This window comes from Pipistrellus kuhlii, unplaced genomic scaffold (assembly GCF_014108245.1).
Source record: "Pipistrellus kuhlii isolate mPipKuh1 unplaced genomic scaffold, mPipKuh1.p scaffold_m20_p_5, whole genome shotgun sequence".
NCBI classification, from domain to species: Eukaryota; Metazoa; Chordata; class Mammalia; order Chiroptera; family Vespertilionidae; genus Pipistrellus; species Pipistrellus kuhlii.
This window is the reverse complement of record NW_023425551.1, coordinates 1,195,707-1,221,675: the sequence shown is the minus strand read 5'-3', so window position 1 is coordinate 1,221,675 and position 25,969 is coordinate 1,195,707. Positions and strand designations below refer to the sequence as shown.

The 25,969-nt window shown below is 45.0% G+C and overlaps 1 protein-coding gene across 4 annotated transcripts in view; it reads left to right on the top strand.

The window, feature by feature from the left end:
- The first annotated feature begins 10,062 nt into the window (after positions 1 to 10,062).
- The window catches only part of SNX9 (sorting nexin 9), a 61,464-nt gene continuing 45,557 nt past the window's right edge, over positions 10,063 to 25,969 (top strand). For 3 of the 4 annotated variants that reach the window (XM_036413529.1, XM_045572846.1, XM_045572844.1), the window contains exon 1: positions 13,231 to 13,266. In XM_036413529.1, the coding sequence (XP_036269422.1) occupies positions 13,246 to 13,266 (21 nt within the window). In that variant the 5' untranslated portion in view covers positions 13,231 to 13,245. Of the gene's footprint in view, positions 10,178 to 13,230; positions 13,267 to 25,969 lie in introns of those variants that run through there. The other variant, XM_045572845.1, reaches the window with a different exon arrangement.

Below are 25,969 nucleotides of genomic sequence, written 5' to 3'. Positions count from 1 at the left end.
GATCTCAGAGGTCGTCTGGACAGTCCTTCCGCTGCTTGGCCATCCAGTCTAATTAGCATTTGATGTGTTTATTATTATAGATTGTGTAGGAGGGAGACAGTGCGTGAGTGTAAGAATGAGAGGACTTGCCCAAACCGGTTTGGCTCAATGGATAGAGCATCGGCCTGCGGACTGAGGGTTCCCGGGTTCAATTCCAGTCAAGGGCATGTACGTTGGTTGCAGGCACATCCCTGGTGGGGGTTGTGCAGGAGACAGCTGGTTGATGTTTCTCTCTCATCGATGTTTCTACCTCTCTATCCCTTTGCGCTCTCTGGGGAAGGCTGGTCGGTCACCCGACGACCACTGTGGCCTGTTCCCTCAGGGCCCCTTCCTGGTCCTTTGTAGCCACCCGCCCCCGCCCGCAGGCTCAGAATCGGATTTGTCACCATCTTAATTGTGTCTAAATTGAGAGCAGATTCCCGTGAACCAGGCTCCGGAGAGTGGCAGCTGCTTCAGGATGCCAGTTCATCCTCCTGTGGCAGAAGCTGTAACTGCCCAGAGCCCGGGACACTGAGTCCTTCTGCCAGCAGCTTCTGTTGGTCTGGGCAAGCGCTTTGGATGGAGGACTTTCTGAGCTTGGAATGGAGGCTGCGAGTTAACCTTGCTCTGCAAATTGTTCATTGGAATCAGGCCAAGGTCACCTGACCCTTCCCCACGAGGTCAAGACAAGAAAGGCACCAGAGTCCTGCATAGTGCTCCTGTCCCTTTGGCCTCTGGACTCTCCTTTTCTTATTTACTTGTTTGTTTATTTATTTATTTATATTTCTCTCTTTTTAAAGATTTAATAGTTTTATATATTTTTAATTGAAGGGAAAGGAAGAGAGAGAAAGAAACATCAGTGATGAGAAAGAATCATTGATCAGCCGCCTCCTGCACACCCCACATTGGGTATCAAGCCCACAACAGGCATGTGCTCCGACCAGGAATCGAACTGTGACCTCCTGGTTCATAGGTCAATCTAAACAGTGAGCCATGCAGGCAGGGCCTCCTCTTTTCTTTGCTTCCAAGTCAGATCAAGCACCCTCTGCTGAAAGGCACTTCCTCTCTTCAAATACATTAATGCCTTTAATCTAGTCATTGTTAGATTAGCAGGCCAAGGAGCTATTTTATCTACTTACTAGAGGCCCAGCTCAAAATCGCGCACAGTAGCCTGCAGCTGCTTGCAGCCCTGCCCACCCACCCGCTGATGCTTGCCTCACTGGCTGCCCGCTCACCTTACTGCAATTGGAGCTTATGGGCTGCGAGGGAGAGACTGAGAAATGCTCAATGCACTTCATAGTGACTGGTCATTTAGTCGTCCTGGTCACCATGGACACTGGCTTTTTATATGTATATATTTACATAGAAGGTGTCTGGATATTTCTGCTCTTATCAATGTTGTTCTGATCTTTAAAAATCTAATGGTCATATGATTTCTCTTTATCTAAAATTCCTAGGGAAGAGAAGGAAGTGGGGCATTTCAGAATAGGGTAGCATAGCTATCTACATGAACCAATACCTCCAACTACTGAGAAAGGCCTTGCCATCTGTTTCTGTCCCCCTTGGGTTGGCCTGCTCCAAAGCTTCCTACACACACCGTCAGATTCATTTCCAGCAGCATTACTTGAAGATACTTTCCAATGGGTTCCTTGGCCTCCCCAAGTCATGACCTGCCCTGTGCCTATCTTTCTATCTGGATCTCCCACATGACAACCTCTGCCCCAGTAAACGTGGACTCGCTGACATCAGAGAATACAGCCTGAACTTCTATTGTGTCCTTAATCACACCATTCCCTGTACTTTGAAAAATCTTAAATTTTAACTGTCTTTCAAAATATAGCTCAAATTTCACCTTCTTTTGACGTTTCCTGAGTATACCAGTCATGGGTGACAACTATTTTACGTGACCTGGGCCTGCTCAGAGCATAAGTGTCTGATTTCTAAAAGAGTTAGTAACCACGCTGCAAAATTATTCACTTTCCCCTGGTTTCAATGAATTCTTTCTACTGAATATTTATCAAACTAGTTTTATACAAGGGATGGATAATTTCTATTTATTTATTTATTTATTTGTTTATTTATTTATTAAGGTATTATATGTGTACATACCTTACCATTACCCTCTCCTCCCACTCCCAAACATACCCTCCCTCCCCAGAGTTTTGCGTTCATTGGATGTATACAAGTCCTTATATGTATGCATTCAAGTCCTTCAGTTGATCTCTTATCTCCCTCATATCTCCCTACCTTCCCTGCTGTAATTTGACAGTCTGTTTGTTGCTTTACTGTCTCTATATCTATCTTTTTGTTCATCAGTTTATAATGTTCTTTATTATCCATAAATGAAATTTCTTAATCCTCAAAAAACAAAACAAAAAAACAACAAAATCACCCACTTACATTTTCAAGAAAGCCTGCTAAATGGGTCTCTAATTGTCACATACTGGTGGAGGACATTTGAGGAAAGGAATGTCTGCAAGGCGCATTAGCCCTGGGGCAAGAGTGTTGGGGTTTGAGGTTGGGACAGTGTGGTTTGACTGACTCCCTTGATGGTTCTGCTTTTTCACAGCTTTCTCTTCTCTTTATTTCTGAAACCACATGGTCTATGAAAGACAGGTGTTTCTCCCAATGGCTCTCAGGCAACAGCATGAGAGTTTGGTTCCATTTGTTTAGTTAAGAATGAATAAACAGTCAGGACAGACTTAAGGCCTCTGTGGGCGCAGGAGGCGTGTCCTATTTTCCTTATGACATTTCACAATCTGGGGGAGCATAAACTTCATTTTTTATGGCTTATCTACCAGCGTTCTTTGCACATTTTAGCCTCTCAATAAATGTTTGTGAATGAAATTAAAAGTAGCTAATATACTGAATTAGCTCTAATAAGAGCCACCGGGCCAGGACTCTGGTTCCTGTCACTCCAGTCAATGACCTAACCATCGCCACCTGCAAACCTCACCCTTCCAAATATTGACACACGCAGGTAGCTGGCAGGTAGTGTCTGTTTATAAGAACCATATGTGTTTCTGAACAATTATTTGTTTAATACTTAAAAAAAAAAAACTAAGCTTGTAACGTCTCTTTCTACAAAGTATAACGTTAAACTTGTTACTTATTTTAAAACTAATGCAGAACTTGTGTTTACAAGATTTGTTTTTATGGACTTATTTAAAGAAAAGAATATTTTGCATTTTGACATTTCCTGACTTACTCAAAGGCTAATTGACCTTAAGAAGCAGAAAACTTGCTGAGGTGTCTGTGAAAATACTGACAAACTAGAGATGTTAGACTCGTGAGGGAAGAAATTAAATATATCCAATGACCGAACTAAAACACAATGAGGATGAAGAAAGGGGATACTAAAGAAAGAGAAAGAGAAGGCTGAATGCAAAAGAAAAGGAGAAAGGATGAGCATAAACGCTACTGGATGCAAATCATTTAAAAAGCCATAATGATTGTGGGACAGTATAGAGGAAATTGGTTGTAGATCTGAGAACCGCAATAAGAAATTAAAGCCAAGCGGACAGCTATTGATAACCACTGAGATTTGTTAGACTAGCATGCTACTCCAGCTAAAGGTGGTTTGCTAAATCTTCTGAACGAGTGTCAGAGCAGCATCACTATAAATGAGAAAACGGAGGATCAATATTAAATAATCTGCTCAGATTCGCCCGCGTGGCAAGCAGCAGAATGAGCTCCAAGACAAGGACTGGGAAAACCCAGGGCTACCAGCTGACCACTCAGCACTCAACGGGGGTGCCTCTCTGACCCAAGGCCTGGGGAGAACAGTTCTCCGGGGGACTGAGGTTATATATTCGCAACGCCCAGCAATAAACATGCTGGTGGCAGCAGATGTCCTGCGCTTGTGGTTAGCAGCACTGTCATTAGCCTACCTTCCACCAAGAAGGAATCATGTGTTTGTGTGTGCTCACATATTGATATTAGATGGGATTTGTAGTTTTGACAGTAACTCCCATAGCTTGTGACTTGAGCAATGACACACAAGCTAGCACAAAGCCTGTGCTATGCATCTACTGCTGCAGCTGCTGCCTGTAATTATGTCTCTGAGAACTCACATTAGTCTGTCCATAGCAGGTCAAAGAATCAAGGCAATGTCCTCGGGCCATGGTCGGCAAACTCATTAGTCAACAGAGCCAAATATCAACAGGACAACGATTGAAATTTCTTTTGAGAGCTACATTTTTTAAAAATAAATCTTTATTGTTCATATTATTACAAAGGTTCCTCATTTCTTCCCCCCTCCACTAGGTTCCCACCCCACCCTCCGCCCCCTCCCCACCCCCCATTGTCCTCATCCATAGGTGCACAGTTTATGTTCAGTCTCTTCCCACATCCACCACACCCCCTTTTCCCTTTTAGCAAGAGACCTTAAACTTTCATAACTTTAAATTTTTCAGGTAGTAAATCAGTTACTTAGCATTTTCTCAAATCAATAATACCTCCACATGCCCAAGGATACACTTCACACAAAAGACATTTCCAAATAGATCAACCAACCTCATCCAGACCCCACACAAGGCACTCACAGATCAACACCCCAGCGCTATACTAACTCAACACATCCAGATCTAAGCCTTCACTTGATTCAGCAGACCCTCAAGTTCCTCCAAAAGTTTCCAGCCATGTCTGAGAGGCAGCCCTGGGGCATGGGCATTTGAGGAGCGAGCTGTTCCGGGCCTGGCTGCTCTGGGCCTGGCCTCTGTTGCTCTGGTCTGCTCCACAACCAGCTGCTCCGGGTCTGGCCACTGCCGCTCCCAGCCTGGCTGCTGCTGCTCCAGGCCTGGCTGCTCCAGGCCCAGCTACTCTGGGCCCAGCCAAGAGCCACATTTTTTAAACTTAAACTTCTTCTAACATGACTTCTTCAAAATAGACGTGCCCAGGCCGTGGTATTTTGTGGAAGAGCCACACTCAAGGTGCCAAAGAACTGCATGTGGCTTTCGAGCCACAGTTTGCCGACCACGGTCCTAGGGTAATGCTTTAGGCGACGTCAAGGTTTCTAAAGGCTATAAGCCAACTTGTTAGCCAGTCTCACCATCACTGCACCGATTTCACTATTCTGTCGCAGATTTCCTTCCGGGAGTCGGGACTACCCAAAAATGAGCAAACAGCCTCATGCAGAACCAAGAGCAGACAGTCCTTGTTGCAGCCTAACCCTGCCTGCTCATGCCACCCGCCATGTATGCAGCTTTGTCAACTCCAGCCTTTTCCCACTATTACCTATGCTCCTTCCTGCCTGCTCAGGTGCTAGCCATCAGGTTCCAGCTAAATCTCCAGGTCTGGATACCATTTCCCATGCTACATGGGCTGTGTCTCCCAGACAATGGAGGGAGAGAATGACTTAGTCAACATGGAACCAGTTAGCCAACCAACCAACCAACCAACCACAACAAACAAGAAACCATCCACTTTTACACATGTCATTGGTTAGTTTAACACCAAGGAACAGCCTTACATAGAACAATCTTCCCATTTCTCTAAAGCCCTGGCTCTGCTTGATTTCCCATCAGAGCACATACTTGGCACCTGACATGTCATATATGTACTTATGGTTTATTGCCTACCCCCCCACGCTTTAGATTCTAAGGTCTAAAGGACGAGGGACTTTTATCTCCAACACCTGCAACAGTGCCTTGAGACAAGCTGAGGATTAGATACATTTACTGTGATAGAAAGGCACTTGTCACTCCCCTCTCTGATGTTTATTTTCATCACCCCGAGGCTCACCTTAACCTCATTTAACTCAAAAAGTGAGAGAAAATATACTCTTGTTCCACACCTAGGGGTCTGTATTATTCTCCACATTTCCCGTTCCCCAACATGTATAGTGGGCGACCATCACACGTTTTCATCCCATTTCACATTATTTTCCATAGTTCCATTTCCCCACAGTAGTTTCACATTAGTTGACCTAGCACTCAGTAGGGATGTGAGCTATTGGAACATAAGGACAATCTAATTTTGACTAGACAAAGAAACCAGAATGATGACTAACATTTACTGTTTATTATGTATCGATACAAAACGTCATGCTATGTCCTTTGAGCTTATTATCACACAAGAAACCTATGAGACAGGTATTATTAATAACCCCATTTTGCAGTCAGGAAACTGAGGATGAAGTAATGTACCTAAGGTGATATGGGTTGTAACTAACAATTCAGCCCTGTTGATAGCAAAGTCTGTGCTCCTAAGGAAGAAAGGAGGGAGCCGGCCTGCCAGTGTTGACCCATGAATCAGGAGGTCAAGGTTCAATTCCCTGTCAGGGCGCATGCTCAGGTTGCAGGCTCCATCCCCAGTAGGGGGCCTGAGGGACAGCCAATCAATGAGTCTGTTTCATCATTGATGTTTCCATCTCTCTCTCTCCCTTCTTTGAAATTAACAACAACAACAACAACAACAAAATATATATATATATATATATATATATATTTTTTTTTTTTTTTTTTTAAAGGAGGGGAAAAGAGAAAGGAGAAGGGATGGGGCTGTATTTGTATGTTGCTGAGCCACTGTAGCTGTATCTAAGAAAATTCAAGTGTTTAAAAAAGGTGATTTTTAAAAAACAAAACAAAAAAACTATCATTTCAATGTGAAAAAGTGATTTTGAAGCTAGTTTCTGAATTACAATGATGAAGTAATTAATTTCTGCAATAAAAATAAAAGTGCTCTAACTTCTTAGATTTATAGTCATAACACGTGTTACTGGACAAACTCAGGGCAAGGGTTAGATGAATCTCTAGCACAGGCTTCCCAGGAATCCTTATTGCTCCCTCTCCCTGGCCTGATAAAAAGACCTTAATAAAAGGGAATAGCTCTGCTCCAGCCACACCTTTTTCTTGCTAACGTTCAATCAAAAGCTGCCTGCGAATGCAAATCAATTTCTTTACTTAGCAATTGTGTTCTCACCAATGGGAGTAATGGAAACTCGGGCTGTATGGAGAGGAAATAACTGAACTTTGCATGTGTCCCAAGTTCAATGCCAGGGATCTGGGTTCTGAGGGAGCCCACATAAGGCACCACCTCTGGGGAAGCTGGGGAAAAGGAAGGAGGTGGAAGGGAGGGAACAGAGAGGTGTGAATGGTGATCAACTGGAAGCAGAAGACCGCCTACTTCCAAGTTTGCCCAGGACTTTTCAGGATGACCTTGAGGGAGGTCTACTTCCTAGCTTGGGAGAAGCCAGTTCGACGGGGTGGCCGGGCTTCATGGATGAGGTCAAAGGGTGTCATGCTTCTGTTCTTCCATGTAGGTGGTGGCTCTCACGAGGTTTGGGACAGGAGTTCTTGCCCAGTTTTTTTTTTTTTTTTTTTTTTAGCAGTGACTGTCTTGCCCTTCACACTAGTCCCTTCAAACATCTTACCTAAAATATTTTTAGTTCAAAAGTGACATGTTTTGGAAACCCATGATAAGTAGGCTCTTGTTCCTACTCTGGCCTACTTTGTGGCCTGGATAAGTCATTTAACTACCCTGGTCGTTTCTACACTATAAATCAGGGGATTGGCATGTACTTGGTAATTACATTCATGACAAATGCCAACCAGTGTGATATTAGAGGGAGCTGGACTCAGACTCATCTAAGGGTTCCATTAGTGGCTGGACTTCTAAGCTCTGTAAAACCATGCCATAGTGTTTCATCCTCAACAATACCAAGTGATTTCACGTTTTCTTTAGCGTTTAACTGATTTGTACTGGTCATGATGAGTTTGGTGTCTCCATGGTTACTTATAAAAATGAAACCATGACTATAGGAATTGTCCAAATAGGAAAAGCTTGAATTCTGGTCTTGCTTCCTTGGTGCCAGGTGCCCAGAATTGGTTGTGGGAACACATCAACTGAGGGTGTCACAGGAGTGACCCTGACTTTGTGCCTTCCTATCAAAACGGGCATTGTTCAACTGGGGCAGGGAGCTATACCCAGCTTTCAAATCGAAAAGAATATGGAAAACTCTATAGTATTAACCCGAGTTCAAATCTTAGCTTTTCCAAATACTTGTGAGTGCTCTTTTTAAAAAAATATATTTTATTGATTTTTTACAGAGAGGAAGGGAGAGGGATAAAGAGGTAGAAACATTGATGAGAGAGAAACATCGATCAGCCACCTCCTGCACAACCCCCACAGGGGATGTGCCCACAACCAAGGTACATGCCCTTGACCGGAATTAAACCTGAGACCCTTGAGTCGGCAGGCGGATGCTCTATCCACTGAGCCAAACCTGTTTCAGCATGTGTGTTCTTCTTAGTCAAGATATTTGGTAGAATGTAAACTCATTTTTAAAATAAAGTAATAAATACATTTCAAAACATTCTGACAATAGCATCTGATGAACCTTCAGAAAAATTCTAGGCATACACAAAGTATTTTCCATTTTTTGCACAAATAGATTGTGCTACACATAAAGTTCTTTTTACCTTTATTAGTACCTCTTAAAAACATTACCACTCTCTTGTGGGCTTCCTAGAACTTCCTTTGTATGGATACAGCATGTTTAGTGAAACAGTCCTGTTAACAAACAATAGGTTACTTTCTGTTTGGGGCTGTCACAGAACAACACTTTACTGAACAGCTTTGCCCACTCCTGCACATCTGGAGGCAGCAGGATAAATTCCTAGAAGAGGAGCTGCTAGGTCCAAGGTTAAGGTCGTGTTCAATTTTGTAAGGAAGCCTTGGATTCTTTAGGGCTGTACACAGCGGCCTATCATGACTTTCTCCGAGGTTTCCTGTGAGGGTGAAGATGAAGGGATGTGAAAGCCGGACACGGTGAGCGGCTGTGGGTGAATGTAACCCTCCTTTTGCGTAGACCACTGTCATGAACATCGTGATGGCCGTGGACATGAACTCAGTGAACGTAAGAATGCACAGAAAACTCTGGGCATTTAAAATGCGCTTCTTTTAAACTCCACTGTTGAACATTACTCGTGAAGTCTCTGGAGGGTAAGTTGACTATTTCACAGGCACACAGACTTGACATTCACTGTAAATACTGCTTTCCTCGCCCAATCAAGGTGCTTGGCTTGACAGTTGCCTCTGCACCGCACATCCCGGGGGATCACACACATCCCGGGGGGATCACACACAACCAAGGGGTCCCGCACACCCAGGGGTCGCTCCGGGGCACAGGGTGAGGCACCCCCGTGTCTTGGGGCGCGTGCCTGGCTCCCGAGTGGAAGCGGCCGCTCGGGCTCGGCCGTGGATCATTAACAAACCGGGGCCGCTGAGGGCAGTTCTGACAAACAATATGGACACCCCGGGCCTCCCTGCCCGCTGGGCCGAGCTGCGGGGCTGCACTCGGGTCACAGTCCCGAAGGAGGTCCGGGGCCGAGCCCAGCGCCGCCCGGCCCGCCCGACCCCGGCGGAACCTTCGGGAAGGGCCGCTCGGACCGGGAAGCCATTGCTCCGCTCGCCGGCTGTGGAGCCGCACGCCCTTCGGCAGCCCAGGGCGCCCGGCCCCGCGCCCCGCCGCCCGAGCCCCGCGCCCCGGGCCCCGGGTCCCCGCCGCCCCGAGTTCTCGCCGCCCCGGCCCCGAGTCCCCGCCGCCCCGGCCCCACCGCCCGAGTCCCCGCCGCCCGGGCCCGCGCTCCCCGCCGCCCCGGCACCGCCGCCCCCCGCCGCCGCCTCCGGGCGCTCCCCCTGAGGCCTCGGGACGGGCGCTCCCCCTGAGGCGGGCGGCGGGCGCTCCCCCTGAGGCGGGCGGCGGGCGCTCCCCCGAGGCCTCGGGCCGGGCGCTCCCCCTGAGGCCTCGGGCCGGGCGCTCCCCCTGAGGCCTGAGGCGGGCGCTCCCCCTGAGGCGGGCGGCGGGCGCTCCCCCGAGGCCTCGGGCCGGGCGCTCCCCCTGAGGCCTCGGGCCGGGCGCTCCCCCTGAGGCGGGCGGCGGGCGCTCCCCCGAGGCCTCCGGGCGGGCGGGGCGGCGGGCACAGAGCGCCGCCGGGGCGGAGGCTCCCGGGGGCGGACCGTGGGCAGGAGGCCGGGCCCCGGCCCCGGGCGCTTCCGCCGGCCGCACAGCCCACGGGAGGCGGCCGCGGGGGCGGCGCCGCAGCGGAGTGAGGAGCCCGGAGCGGCGGCGGCCGAGTCGCCCAGCGCCCAGCCGGGCCGAGCCGCAGCCGCAGCCGCAGCCGCAGCCGCCCGCAGCGCCGCCGCCATGGCCGCCAAGGTGAGGCGCCGCCCGGCGCGGGGGCCGGGCCGGGCCGGGCCGGGCGCGGGGAGTGGGGGCGGCGGGCCGAGGCCTTCGGGGACCGCGGGGCGCGGGCGGGACTCGGGGGGGGGGGGGGCCCCGCACCCGCATGCCCCGCGCTCCCTCCCGCCGCGCCTCCGTGCGTGCCTCCCGTTCGCGGTTTGCTTTCCGGTGTGAGGAGACGCGGAGCGGGAGGGACTTGTCGGCGGGGCGTTCGCCGGAGGGAGGCCCGGCCGGGGCCGCGGAGCCGGGACTGGGGCTGGGCCAGCGGCCGCCTCCGCGGGGCCCGCTCGCCAGGGCCGGTTCGGGGCCGGTTCGGGGCTGGTACGTGGGGTCGGCGGCCCCTCTTCGCCGCCTGCGGCTGCAGGGGGCGCCCTCCCCGCCCCTGTCCCGGGGCTCTTAGTTCCGGACCGAAGGAGGGAAGAGCCGGGATCCCGCCGCCGGGACCGGAGCTGGGGACCCGCCCGGAGCTAGTCACGTGGTGCGAGGGGCGGCTTGGCTTTTGCAAGTGGTTTTTGTCCTGCACCCTTACCCTTTGTAAACATCAGCACCCTTATACCCATCAGCACCCTTATAAACATCAGCACCTTTAACCCTCTTGCATATTTAGGTTTGAAATCTCCCAAGTTTCCGTTGGGTTAGTTTTGTGGAGGTTGAGTGTCTGTGGGATAACTTCGGAAAGGGGTGAGACATTTGAAATCCCTTTGAAAGATCAGGCTGTCTGATGTCATTCAGTGTGCGCTCAGAATCCACCTATGTTTTAATGGAGATTCCTCTCCCAGGAACCTGCTTGCCTGCCGGCCCTGAGACAATTACCTTTTTGTTAAAAGACTGGTGTCTGTGCTCTTCCTTGGTGTTACCGGATGTGACAGGACTTGCCACCTTTTAAAACATGTATCATTTGTGTTGGCCTTTTAAAAACAAAACTGAACCCAAGCCAAGGATTTCTAAGGAAATTTGATTTTGAGGTTTGTTGCCACACATTTTGGAAATTAGAGGTGACACGGTCGTAGGTGACATCCATCCTGCAGCCTTCAGAGCTGGGTGGCTGCAGCTCGGGGCGGTCAGTGTTGGGGCATTGCTGGCGCTGACCTGCTGATCATGCCACCAGGTCTGTCCTTTAAGCGGGGGCCCGGCTTAGCAGCTAGCTCAGGTGCACACAGTGGGGATTTTACTTGGTGGGTACAGCTGAACTTAGTTTTTCCACCACGCTGAAAGAGGTGGTGTGGTTCTTGTATTAAACTTGACTTGGGCGTGCTCCCATTAAATACAAGCCTGCTTAAAGCGTGCATCAGCACTTCCTCCTTGCTTATCTGGACACCACTGTGAGGGCACATTCCAGTTCCTTCCTAATCACTATTGCACAGGGGACTCATTTCCATGTGCCTGTGGTGACAAACCCTTCCATTTAAAAAAATTTTATTTTTTAAAGGAAGCGCAAAGAAGTGACCCTGCCTCAGTTTTCTGGTTTTCCTATTTTCTGGTGATTCTTCCATCAAACCAAGAGAATTTGTCCCTTGTTCCTGGAGAGGAAAGTTGTTCCCGTGGCTTCCCTTCCGCCCACTACCCACACGCTGCCCTTAGCAACATCTGACTGGTTTGGGCTTTTCCCTTCCCTTGAATCGGGAGGTGGGAACATTCTTTCAATAACTAATAACAGCTAATGTTCTTAACATTTAAGACTCATCTAGTGCTCAGGCTCCGGCTTTAAGTGATGACAAATAAATTCAATATCTGGAGATGCCAGGTAGAGCTGGGTTTCCCTTTAGATTCACCAGAGAATGGCTTTGGCTCTCTTCCATACCATTTTCTTGTGTATTACGCTTACATGTTTTCTTGAAGATGCATTTACCTTCAAACAATCATAATTTTTAAAAATCTTTTCTGGTATACTCAGAATAGAAAGGAATTATCTTTGAAGAGAAAAACTTGAATTGGTCAATTCTTCACTACCCAAGAAAGTTAAATAGTAACTGCATGTTTTAAAAGGATTATCTGTTCTTTGAATCTAATCTTTCCCTCCTCTGCTGAATTCAGTTGTGTCACTCTGAGACCAGTCCAGCCTTACTTCACAAACACAGGGAAAGGCTAATACAAGTGTGTAAAGTCTTGACTTCTGTTAGAAACTTCAGAAGGTTATATTTTGACACAGTCATATGGTGAACTTAGGAGTAAGTTAAGTTTTATGTATTAAATCTTGGAAAATAAATGATTTTTTACCCATATGTATTAAAAGGGACATGAACTAGTTAATGAAAGTTAATTCATAGCTGTATAACTTAGTTGTAATTTCCATTTCAAAGTTAACCTTTCGTAACTAATTTGGATCCTTGTGTGCTTACGTAGTCACTTTTGGGATTAATCATTATAACAAGATCTAGGAGTCCCTGGTGCTTTTTAAAAAACAACTTTTCTTTCCAGCTCGAATGTGTAAAGTCACACCTTTGTGTTGTACCGCTTGTCCGGTAGAATTAAGTGGGGTAGAATGTTGAAATACTGCTGGGAAAGGAGTGAATTACTCATTCCTTACTGTTCCATAATAAACAAGAGAGAGGACAGTTTAGAAAGCATACTTTATGGTCTCCTCTGAGCAAAAATCTCTTCATCTGGGGGGAAAAAAATAGAAAAATCTTCCTCAAGAGTCTTCAGGGTTAAAGTTGTGTTGAAAGTTAAAAATATATATATATATGGGAAATGCTAACCATTCAATTTTGCTTATCAGTAATATTTTAAAAAGTGTCTTAGTAAATATATCTGGACAGTTTTTGTATAGTCAGAAAAATTTGGTGACAGTAGAAAAGTAAACCAATTTCTTATTAAAGAAGGAGTAGATTAGAAAGCATGAACATTTTGCTGTTTTCTGCTCCCGGTTTTTATATTGACCATCTGAGAATTAGAGTTTTACTTGGCAGATGCTGTTCTTTCTTTTCTGGAATGCTGTTCTCTGGCTCTTCCCCCAGGTGCCTTCTTTTTATACTTAAGTCTCTGCTCAGAGCATCACTTCCTCTGGAAATCATTCCCGATCTGCCCAACCCTTGAGATCACACATGCCCCTACTGCCATCTAAGGTATGCTTCCATGAGTGGCCGTCTCTTTTAAGGTTCTGTCGGCAGATATGTGCCTTGACCGATGACCTCTTGGTTCATGGGGTGATGCTCAACTGCTGAGCCACACTGACTGGGCTTTGCTGTTTTGATTGGATGTTTTCTGCTACCTTATCTTCCAAATCACTGATTTGATCAAGTACTTTATCTAATCTACTTTATTCTTTATTTCAGTTATTATAGTTTCATTTCTGAACTGGTTCTTTTTTATGTTTTCCATCTCCATTTTTATGTTTCCGATCTCCGTGAAGTCTTCACTGAGAACACAGGTCATCTTTATAACCTGTGTTTTGAACTCTACATCTGGTAGATTGCTTGTCTCCATTTTGTTTAGCCTTTTTTTTTTGTCTTTTCTTCTAGAGCTTTGTTCTTTCAGCTGGGACATGTTTATCTCCTCATTTTGTTTGCCTCCCTGCATTTGTTTCTGTGGATTAGGTAGGGTGTCCGATCTCCCCGTCTCGTAGAGGGGCCTTCGGCAGTGAGTGTCCATGGGGCCCAGTGCAGTCCCCCTGGTCTGGAGTGTGAGCCCTCCCGCAGTAGCTGAGCCTTTATTGATTGCTTTGGTATGGCAGAGAGGGGTTGACCCTCACTACGTTGGAGGAGCAGTTGATAGGGGAACCCTATGGCGCAGTATTCGTTTTAGTGCTCCTTGGTTGCCTGCTGAGCCTACCCTTTGGGTGTGTCACTCGTGGAGGAGGTTGGGTGATGTTCTGGTGGGTCTGATGCAGGCCTTTGGGTGTGTTGGTTCTGGAGCTTCTCGGGAGGGGCTCTGATGCGGTCAAGGTCAGCTGCTGCCTGTCCCTGCCCCGGCCCCTGTGCGGGGCCTGGATAAGCTGCCTGGGAGAGGCCGGCTGCCACTAGTGTTGGGCTTGTGGCTGCTTAGAGAGAGATAGGGGCACCTGGAGACTCAATGCCGCTCCTTTGGGGTTTGTGGACCTTGGAGAGATTTTAGGAAAGTTCTCACCATGAGCCAAGACCATTTGTATGGAAGAGCCTCTGGAAGCGGCTTGGGTGTGTCTGAGAGCGGGTGGGGTGTGGTCTCAGGGAATGACCAGGGCAGGGCAGCCAGGGTCATGAGGCTGATGGAGGCTCAGATACGGCCAGTCTGTGGGCTGGGCTGGGGGAGGGCTCCTAAAAGGAACAGTGGCCAATGCCAGCACTTCTGACTGGGAGAAAGCTGCCCTCCAGCCCTTGCCCTAAAGCCAGACAATTCAGTTCCTCTCACATGTCCCTGGTACCTTTCCAGCTGCTACCCCAGTGCTGGAGCTCAGAGGGAATTAGTCCGAAAAAGTCAGAGCAGTCCCTTTAAGAGGAATGCCCTCTGTCTCAGCTACAGTTGCCACTGGGTTTTTTGTTTTTAATGTATTTTTATTGATTTCAGAGAGGGAGGGAGAGGGAGCTAGAAGCATCAATGATGAGAGAGAATCATTGATCGGCTGCCTCCTGCTTCCCCAGGCATGTGCCCACAACCCAGGCATGTGCTCTTACTGGGAACTGAACTGTGACCCCCCCTCCCCCATGCTCAACCATTGAGCCATACCTGCAGGGCGATCCTCACTGGTTTTTACCAGCCAGAAGTAATGGGATTCTCTTCCTGCCGCTGGGACCCTGGGCTGGGGTTCTTTTGTGGGGCTGGGAGTCCCCAGGGTGACTTCCGCACAGATATTTTTAACTGCCATGTTTGAGTGGGTGACCAGCCCACTTGGTGTCTCCAGTCTCAACAGGGCTTCCTCTGGTATCCTGAGTTATAAGACTCTGTCAGCCGGGCTTAGGGGGTTGCCAATGATGGCTCTGTGTTTTAGCTGGAACTTTGATGTGGCTGTGGGAGGACGAAAGCACAACATTTGCCTACTCCACCTTTTTGACTGGGAGCCCAAAAGTATGTTTAAGTTTTAAAAGTATAGGGTTGCTCTTTGTCTTTTTGTTAATAATTTCTAACTTAATAGCATTGTGATCAAATAATCTGATTGATACTAATACTATCTGAAAATTAGTTGAAGCTAACTTTGTACCTAGTGTTACGAAGCGAGTCCCCAAGAGATGGACCACCGGAGCCAATTTGATTAAGCATGCTAGAATTTATTACAGATTCGAATCTGGACTCAAACCATGGCTGACGCAGCAGCCGGTAAACACCCAGGTAAGAGCCCTGATGGAGGGGCAGTCCCTCCAGAGCGCTCACACAAAAACACAGACAAACACACACCTACCGCGGCCAGTCAGGCTCTTCGGAATGGGGGTCCCTCATGGTCCTGGCTGGGGATTCCAGTCATGATCCCCAAGGACCACCAGGGAGCCGAGTCCGATGCAATAAACAAAAGAGCCATCTCTATGCTAGCATAGGCTATCCCACTCATGCCGGCAGCATGGCGGAAGAGAGCGAATATCGCCCAGTCCAGGAGTTTTATTCAGGTAGGTGATGTCACTGCCTCGGCTAACCCTGATTGGCCCCTCAGGACTAAATTCTAAAGACTGGGGACGGCCTGCAGGGTTGGTTCCCAGTCACACCCTGCTTGACATTGGATGTGGCCCTATCTTGCCCATAATACAAAAGCAGAACTAAAGGATATCTACAGTTTCTACCCCTGAAGCTACTGAGTCAGTGGCAGTCAATCTCCTGTAACTACCCTATTGTTTAAGCAAGCAATCGAAGGTAAAAGTCAGATAGCAAGGTTAAAATTCAAACAGCAGTTTTTACCCAAGTATGAGTGCTACCATATTTCACCTAGCATATAAGCAGAAATATTCCACTTGTGCACAATATATATGTATATAGAGTATAGATACATGTATATATACCCTAATTGATACACGTGTGCGTATTCTGTGTGTGCCCATTAGATTGAACTTACATTAAGTTATGCCTTTCACATCTGTTTTCTTACTAACTGGATGGACATGTTGGCTTTTTAAAATGGTGGCTTTTAAAAATCTCTGAGTTTAGAAATAACATTATCTTCCAGGTGACTTTAATGCTCATTAAAATACTTTTTTTTTCTTTCTTAAAGACCATTTTGTCTAACGTTAATGTGGTTTCACTGGCTTTCTTTTGGTAAATATTTGCCTGAGATATAAAAGCGTGTAGCTGAATTTTCCCTTTTTATCTACTCTGGCAATCTTTGTAGCTAGAAAGTTTTCTCTGCTTTTATTTGTGTTTACTGATGTGTTTGATTTCTGGCTACCATCTTAGAGATTGGTTAAAACCCCACCCTCTTTATTTTACTTCTTTTTCCCTTTCTCCACTTTTTGGAAGGTTTGTGGGACATACTGCCTTTTCTTCAGTGGTTATCATGGAGTGTATGTTACCACTTCTAAGTTAGAGTCTGAAATTACTCAATGTTATTGCCCGCTCTCCCCAAATAGCCAGTTATTGCCTAGTATTTGAATTCTCTCTTTTCCACCACAAATTATACATTATTTTAATTTTTTTGCAATTAATGTTTGTTTATATTTCATCACATGTTACCATATCTGTGCTTACTATTCCCTTTTACATTCCAGTTCTTCTTTCTGGGATAATTTTCTTTCTGCCTAAAGTGAATTCTTTGGGATTTTGATTAGGGAAGATTTGGTGATGGTAAATCTCTTCGGTGTGAAAATATGTTTTGCCTTATTCTTGAAATGCAGTTTCCTAGGTTCAGAGTTCTAGGTTGGTAATATTTTCTCTTGGCATGTTTGAAGGTATGATTCCCCCGTTTTTATGGCTTTCAAAGTTACTGCTAAGAAGTTAGCCATCTAAGATTGTTCCTTTAGAGATGGTCGAACTGTCCCCCTGCCTGTTTAGAAGACCTTCTCGGAGTCTTTAGTATTGTGCAGTTTCACAGTGTGTGTGATTGTGCATTCTATTTACACAGCTTGGGATTAATGGGTGTTTGAGTAGCTCTAGGGCAGTGCAGTGCAGTAGAATTTCCGTGATGCTGCAAATGTTCTCTGTGCAGTCCTATATGGCAGCCGCGGGCCACATGTGGCTAACAAGGACTTGAGATGTGGCCACTGTGACTGAGGAACTTTGTTTTAATTCTTAATTTAAATAGCCACGTGTGGCTGATGGCCACTTTATTGGGGATCACAGTCGTAGAAAGTTCCCAGTGATTATCAATTCATGAATATTGCCTTGTTCCCATTTTCCTTTTCTGGAACTCGAATTAGCATGAAAATGTTCAACAGACGTAACTTCTTAACTCTCAACCTGTTATGTTTTCTTTGTGCTGCATTCTGGATATAATAAACCCTTGATTCTGCAGATCTCAATTTAATGGACTTTGGGTTCAGTGGACAAAATTTCCGATCCACATGTCATATGTGGAAATTAACATCCTATTAATTTTAAAATCTTTTAACCTAGATTAGTTTATAACTAAATTAACGGGTGTTTTTTTTTGTTGTTGTTGTTGTTAACAACTCACTGTTATTTTTAACAAATTTTAGCAAATAAGCCATATGTTGGAGAAAACACTGTAGTAACTTCACTGACATAAATCATTATAACATACCTATACGAGTCACAACATTTGTAAACGGTGTTTGACAAATGTTTAGCACGTGATCAGACTGCATCGCACTGGACATTCTGCAGCAGCTTTACAGCGTGCTGGCTGGTTTTCTGACGTGCACTACACCATATCCCAGCCGTGTGCCTTCGTTTCTTCTCGATGACTGATGAATGCACACATTTGCTAGACCTATTTAGTATAAATTTAAAATTACAGTAATACATATAGAAAACTTTTATGTGAAATTAAACCTTTGAAGCATATATAATTTTAATTTACACAAATGTGTCTACATAAGTAAAAACAGGTAAACTAACCAATTTGTCAATCTTTTAACATGTGCATCTGGAAAACCTGTTTCTTATGTAGTGGACTTTCTGTGATGCTACAAATGTCCTACATCTGTGCAGTCCCTTATAACGGACACCCCCTCGCCCTAACTGGTCTGTTATGTTGAGGTGTTACTAATTTACTGTAATTTCTTTGACTCTTACCCAACTAAAAAAAGGACAGTTCACTGCTCTCTCTCTTTTTTAAGTTGGGCCTAATTTGCTTTTTTACCCATACCATTAGTTTTTAGTTATATTCTGGTTTTAGACATTATATTGGATTCTATTTTAGATCTGCTTGGTCATTCTTTATAGTCTCTCATTCTTTCCTCATATTTTTAAGCCTCACTTAAGCATAATAAACATTTTTAATTTGTGTCTGGTAATTCTAATATCTGAGTTCTAATTTCACATTCTGTTTCTTCTGTTCATACTCATGGTGCCTTGTTTTCTTGTGTGTTTTATAATTTTATTTTTTTCTATGAGTTGCAAATTTTCCTTGGAATGTCATCTGTGAGAATTTTAATATCTATATTGAAGTCACTCCCGAGAGAATTTGTCTCTGCTTATGCCGTTCTCCTGGAGAGGCCACATCCTTGGGGCCACTCTGACTTGATTGCTGGCTTAATGTTTCCAGCCACACTGGGTAGCGTGAACACGGACCTCAGAGCTCAGTGGAAATTTCCCTCATTCCCTCCTCTGTGTCAGTGGCAGGTTTCCTTGCTGTTCCTTTGGTACAGCAGGCTCTTCTCTCTCTCTCTTTTTTTTTTTTTTTTTTTTTAATATATTTTATTGATTTTTTTACAGAGAGGAAGGGAGAGAGATAGAGAGCTAGAAACATCGATGAGAGAGAAACATTGACCAGCTGCCTCTTGCACACCTCCCACTGGGGATGTGCCCGCAACCAACGTACATGCCCTTGACCGGAACCGAACCTGGGACCTTTCAGTCCGCAGACCAACGCTCTACCACTGAGCCAAACCGGTTTCGGCAGGCTCTTCTCTTTTACCCTGTGTTTTGGTCCTCTGGGCCCAGCTTCCAGCTCAGTACAGGAGTCCTGCCCTCCCCCAGCACAGCCTTAGGGTACAGATCCAAACAGGTCTCCAGCGTTTGCAGGAGGCTCCTAGGACAGAACCCTGCCCCAGCACACCTCTCCCAGGGTTTCTGCTCACTCCCTGTGACCTCTCCAGATCCTTTCCGTTTGTGCTGACTCAGAAATGTGTTTTAAAAGGTGCATATTGTGTGTGTGTGTCTCTCTCTTTTGCTTTTAATATTTTATTCAGTACCTTGGTGTTTCACTGTGATGTTGGTTAACATATCAGCCTGTTGTGTTTACCAAAATAAAACTCAAGTTAGAGCGTCTTTATAATAGATCGTGAAGGAATGGAGGATGTGCACACCAAGGGTTAATTTGTTTTTGGGGGGAAAAGGCAAAGTTGTTAAGCATTGGGGTTGAAACCAAACCTGACGTCAGGCAATCAAAATAACAAGCTGTGGGCATTTCACTTTCTAATTGGTACGTCTTCTCCCCCTTTGATTTTTAAAAACACACCTGCTAGATTTAGCCCATTTATTCACTTCTAGGCATGGTGCTGAAGGATGTTATTCAGTGTGACTCAATGTTCTAAGCTATTCTTAGTATCTGAAAACCGAGTGAGGTAGTGGTATTACCTGCAGGGACAGGGTCCAAAAGTGTGGGAGCTGTGCAGTCACCATTCACGGGCTCTCATTTGAACTGTGGATGAGCTCAGAGCCTGTCCTCAGCTCCACCGTGGCTGTGATCGGAAAGCCTGTGCTTGCCCTCAAAGGGCGAGCTCCCAGAGCTGTAGAGCCCCAGGGGGCAGGGGGGTGGGGGCTCCGCCCAGTGGGCGCTTTCAGAGGAGCAAGTCTTTTTTAAAAATACATTTTATTGATTTTCCACAGATAGGATGGGAGAAGGATAGATAGCCAGAAATGTCGATAAGAGAGAAACATCGACCAGCCGCCTCTTGCACACCCCCCACCGGGGATGTGCCCACAACCAACGTACATGCCCCTGACCGGAATCGAACCCGGAACCCCTCAGTCCTCAGACCTACGCTCTATCCACTGAGCCAAACCGGTTTCGGCAGAGGAGCAAGTCTTGAAATGTCTTTTCCCTTTAATCCATGATTGGATTTAACCCTCATTCTATCACATCAGCCTCTTAAAATGCCTAGTACATCTCGATAGTTTGCGAATTTAGTCTTTGTCCTGTAGGGTCTCAAATATTGAATGTAACAGACATTGCAGTAGCTCCTGTGTGCCTCTTGATGCTCCAATAAGGCAGCCAAGGTTTGGATCCTTGCCTAAGAGAGCTGACATTCAGAAATTGAGCTATTGAAAATGTACCAGTTAAATGCCAGGTTCCATGTATTTTCTAATGCAGATTCACAGAAGAGGGATTGAAAATGTAGAAATATGTGTTAATAGTAATTGTTTCTCTGATGGTGGCTGCCATTAACAACTTACTTTTCAGCGTTTAGCCTGTTTTGTATTCTCAAGATTTTGAATAATGAATATTTATTGTCTTAGTAATAAGGAAGAAAACAAGTTCATTTTTTTAAATTTAAAAACTTATTGTCACTAACCAGGCATCTAAAGCAGAATCCAAAACTTATCCACCTTCTGTTAATTGGTTTTGAATTTACTAAGATGAAAAAATGTTTTTAATTTAATTTATAAGTGTCATGTCAACAGAAAAAATAGAAAAATGCTAATGAATTCAGTATTATAAATAGAAACTTAGATATTTATTTAACTTAATTACCATATCCAAAGGAGAAAAAAGTATGTTTTTTTTTAACTTTTAAAAACAACTGAAAACTTACTGAATAGCCACCACTGAACCTGAAAGTTTTATTGCAGCTTTGTGAATACGTGTGTAATTTACCTGCTTCTCCGCATCCTTCTCTCAGAACCTCGAGAGGAAGCAGAGCAGCTAATCTGTGGGTCAGCAACAGTGTTTTTGTTTGTCATTTCTGTACGTTTTTCACCTTCATAAGATTTTAGAGTCAAGTTAAGTTTAAAGTTTTTTTACAGCCTTTTTGTTGATGTGTCAAAAATGAGTCTCTAATCTATTTTCCTGCATTCACTGTCATTGCAAATTTAAGAGTAAAAATGAATTTATATCTGTAAAGAGACCACAGCCTTTTTTCAGAAGTCTACTTTGTGCTCAGTGGTTGAGCGTTGACCTCTGAACTAAGAGGTCACAATTTGATTATAGGTCAGGGCACAGGCCTGGGTGAGGGCTTGATCCCCAGTGTGGGGCGTGCAGGAGACAGCTGATCGATGTTCCTCTCTCTCTCCCGCTCCCTTACTCTCTGAAATCAATAAAAATATTCTTTCTACTTGGTTGTTTTCCCTTTTTGTGATGTTTATTCATGTGCAGAAAGGATTCACTATAAACTGGGATCTGTTAGACTCCAAGATCTAGGGTCTACCTTGACTGTATTCTGAGTGCTTAAACATGTTTTTCTAATTTCAAGTTACTCTTGTGGAGGTGATGAACTTTTTGAACTTACTTTTTTAAATATATATAATCTTATTGATTTCAGAGAGGAAGGGAGAGGAAGAAAGAGAAAGAGAAATATCAATAATGAGAGAGAATCATGGATTGGATTCCTTTGAGAACTTCTTGCATTTAGGACCTGCTGGGATTAGCTTCCGCAGTGTGCCTTGCTAATTCTGATAAATCGCCTTTCATACATCAAAACAAGATAAAAATGAGTCAGTGTTTGAGGCATACAGGACAAGCGTGTGAATAAGCTAAAAAGCACATTGGCATTGCTAGAAAATCTGTGACATACCACTATATGTGTTAGCTGGTTCATAATTTTATTAACTTAAAGAATATTACAACTATAAACCTACTTTGCCAGCCCCTGCATTTCCTTTCAGTATTTCCAGACACGTGATCTGAAAATTTCTATCAAATAGAATCTAAAATTCAGTATGTTAAAGATTTTAAACATTTTCATTTAAAAATTATTTTCAGCTGATTTGACTGGGATATTTCTCATATATAAAAAGATAGACTGTTAATCCTTATGTAGCTCTCTCACCAATTGGCTTAAACGGAGCTCAGGATTTTTCTAGTGTCACTTTAATTAGGTAAGATCAATTAAGTTTCAAGAAGGGATGAAATAAGACTTAAGTCTAATATAAAGGTGAACAGAGCATTACCTTCCCACGGTTAGCTTTTACCAGTACAGGCAAGATCAACTCTTTAAAAAAAAGGCTGGTGTAGGTGTGTTGAAGCCCTTCAGTAGTTTTGCATCTCAGAGTAAATGCCAAAGCCTGGTCATCATGCATCCTTTCCTGAGATGGGAGCCCTGCTGCTGTGCCGGTGGCTCAGACTGCCCGGTGCATGGATGGTGCATGGACGGGGCGGGGGCGTGCTCCCACGAGGGCGGGTCCCCGTGGGCCCCAGTGTTCTCAGGGGCTTCAGAAGAGAGGGCGTCGTCCTGGCTTAGGATTTTGAGATTTAGTGAACTGTAATTTTTTTGTATGAAATGTGTTATTGAAATTTTATATTTTTTGTGGTTAAAACCCCCACAGCGATGAGTTTTATTAAAGATATTGTCTAAATATTTGGCATGACTCAATATTTTTTATTTTAACTATTCATAAAAATTCCAACCACAGACAACAGTACAATAGTATATTGAGCTCCAAATGTACTAGTATAATACCTATCACCAGTGTGAATAACTATCAACTCCTGGCCGATTTTATGGCCTCTAACCTTCCTCTCCTATTTCCCCTTCCTTTGTTGTTTTGAAGCAAATTTCAGATATTAATGATAAGTATTTTAGTATATACCCTTAAAAATAAGATTTTAGAAACAAAAACAGTGTTTGTTCTTTACTGTTTCCACTGGAACAACTGCTTCTAGTAAATCAGAATCTGTGCTGCATCATGATGTACCAGAAGTGCTTCTGTGACATTTCCAGTGAAAATGGGTCTTAAACAGTTCTCTAAAAAATAACAACGTAGTTCACTGACTACTGTGGTGTAAAGAAAATACCACAGCTCTTTAAGTTTAGAGGTCTTACCAGTGTAGGGAACCTAACAGGGCTTACTGTTATTTGCAGTAAAATAACTAGGTTTACTGTAAAGCTAGAAGTCAGGACAAACACAGTCTGCCCTTGAGGGAATAAGAAAATGAAAGCCAGTGACCAAGTCCTGAAGGCTGAGCATAGCCTCTCCCCTGCTTTCTCTGCCTTCTTCCTTCTTCCCTCTGCCCGCTGTGCTTGCTCCCTGCGCCTTCTGTTTTATCACACCGCACTTCCCATCAGCCACTGGGGGTGGCTTCTTGCGTGTTTTCATGTCCTCCTGGTGTGCTCGGTGGTAGCTGCTGAGCAGCTGATTTTTTGAGTAAGAGCTGCAAGCCGCCTGGTGTCCTGGACAGGAAGGGCCCAGGCTCTGGAGACAGTCCTGGGTGCAGTCCCAGCTTTACCACTTTTTAGCAAACCAGTCACCCTGGAATTATGCCAGAGCCTGTCATGTTTCTCGCAGGGATGTTAAACTTCCAACGAGCAGGCAAGTTCCAAAATAAAGAATATAAAGAATTGCCCTTCCTTGGCCCCAATGCTAATTGCACCGTTGTTGAGAAACGCTGGCTGAGGCTAATCAGGCCTAGATCTGTCCCTCGAGCTGAACGTGGTGTTACTTTGCAAAGTGGGGGCGGGTTATCTGGCAGAGAGGGCAGAGGGCGTGAATGCTGTGAGCAGGCTAGTGTGGATCCCGGTGGTGTGTCTCTAGGTGAGATTAGAAAGTGCTCTGCTAGGGAGGGTGGTATTGCGGAGTGGAAGATAGGTTAGAGTTTTAGGGTGGGGTTAGGTTTTGGAGGATCTTACACACCTGGAAATGAACTTGAACTTGATCTTAGATAATCGGGAATCATTAGGAGTTTTCAATATGTGGCATGACACGCCTGCTTTACCAAGAGAGCCTCCACCAGTGACTGGGTAAGAGGAAAGGCTGTGGCCCCATCGGTTAAGGGGTCAGGACAGGATCCGTCCAGGGTAGCTGACATCACAGAGGTGGAGGGCTAAGAGCTGGGTTAAAATCCCAGTTCATTTGTTGGTCATTCTACCTCAAGACAGGTGACCTCCTGCAGGACAGCAGTACCACCATGTTAGGGTTGTTTTAAAAACTAAGTAAGGACCTGGCGAGGTGCCTCCTGCCTGGAGAGGCTTAGTTCCGCTTCTCTGTTCTTTCTGCGTGGTGGTTTTCCCTGCTTGTGATGTTCATTCGTGCGCAAAGGGAGGAGCAGGTGCTGGCAGACTGGTCAGAGTTAGGACCCCTCCTGGGAGCTCTTCTGGCTTCTCAGCTTTCCCACGCCATGGACCCCTCACTCTGTCATCTTTCCCGTCTCTCGGTTGCCATTTAGTCTAAATCTCTTCATCTGGTTAAGTATAATTCATTCATTCTTCTGTTTTTGGTATAATAAACTTTTTTTTTAAATACATTTTTATTGATTTTTTACAGAGAGGAAGGGAGAGAGATAGAGAGCTAGAAACATCGATGAGAAAGAAACACTGACTAGACGCCTCCTGCACACCCACCACCGGGGATGTGCCCACAGCCAACGTACATGCCCCTGACCGGAATCGAACCCGGGACCTTTCAGTCCACAGACCGACACTCTACCACTGAGCCAAACCGGTTTCGGCTGGTATAATAAACTTTAAGTTAGCTCAGATTGTATTTTATTTTGCTAACTTAATTCTCTTTGGCACTCTTTTTTTACTGTCTTTAACCTTATACTGTGATACTATAAAAGCCAGCTGTAGTCCTGTGGTGAGTTTATATTAGCTGTATGAATCTAGAAGAGAAATTATCCAAAAGAGGAACCACTGATAAAAATAAATCATAGTTACTGTCCTGGTCTGTGTAGCTCAGTGGTAGAGCATTGGCTCACACACAGAAGATCCCAGGGTTCGATGCCAGATTGAGGGCATGTGCCTGGGTTTCAGGTTTGTTCCCTGGCCCCCGGCTGGGTGCATGTGGGAGGCAACCAGTTTCTCTCTCTCTCTCACATCGATCTTTCTCTCTCTCTCCCTCCCAACCTCTTCCTTCCACTCTCTCTAAAAAGCAATGGAAAAAATATCCTTGGGTGATATTTTCATTAAAAATAAAAATAAGATAAATAAGTCATAGTTAAAAGTACTGGCCTTCATCCAAATATTCAGTTTAAAGCAGACACTCATATTCCTTATGCAGCCCAGTTATATGTATCTTTATACAGATTACCTTAAGAAGCATATTCTGAGTAGTTTAATTGTATTTTTAATTTTTTTTTAGTTTTTAAGTTACAGTTGGTTTAGAATATTTTGTTACTTTCAGGTGTACAACATAGAAATTAGACATTTGTATAACTTACAAGGTGATCACTCCAATAAATACAGTACCCATCTGACAACATGGAGAGTTATTACAATAGTTTTGACTGTATTGCCAGTGTTGCACTTTACATTTCTATGACTGTTTTTTAAATACCAATTTGTACTTCTTAATTCCTTTGCCTTTTTCACCTATTCCCCTAACCCTGTGGTCTGCAAACTGCAGCTCATGAGCCACATGCGGCTCTTTGGCCCCTTGAGTGTGGCTCTTCCACAAAATACCACGGCCTGGGCAAGTCTATTTTGAAGAAGTGACGTTAAAAGAAGTTTAAGTTTAAAAAATTTGGCTCTCAAAAGAAATTTCAATCGTTGTACTGTTGATATTTGGCTCTGTTGATTATAAAAGCCAGCTGTAGTTCTGTGGTGAGTTTATATTAACTGTATGAATCTGGAAGAGAAATTGTCCTAAAGAGGAACC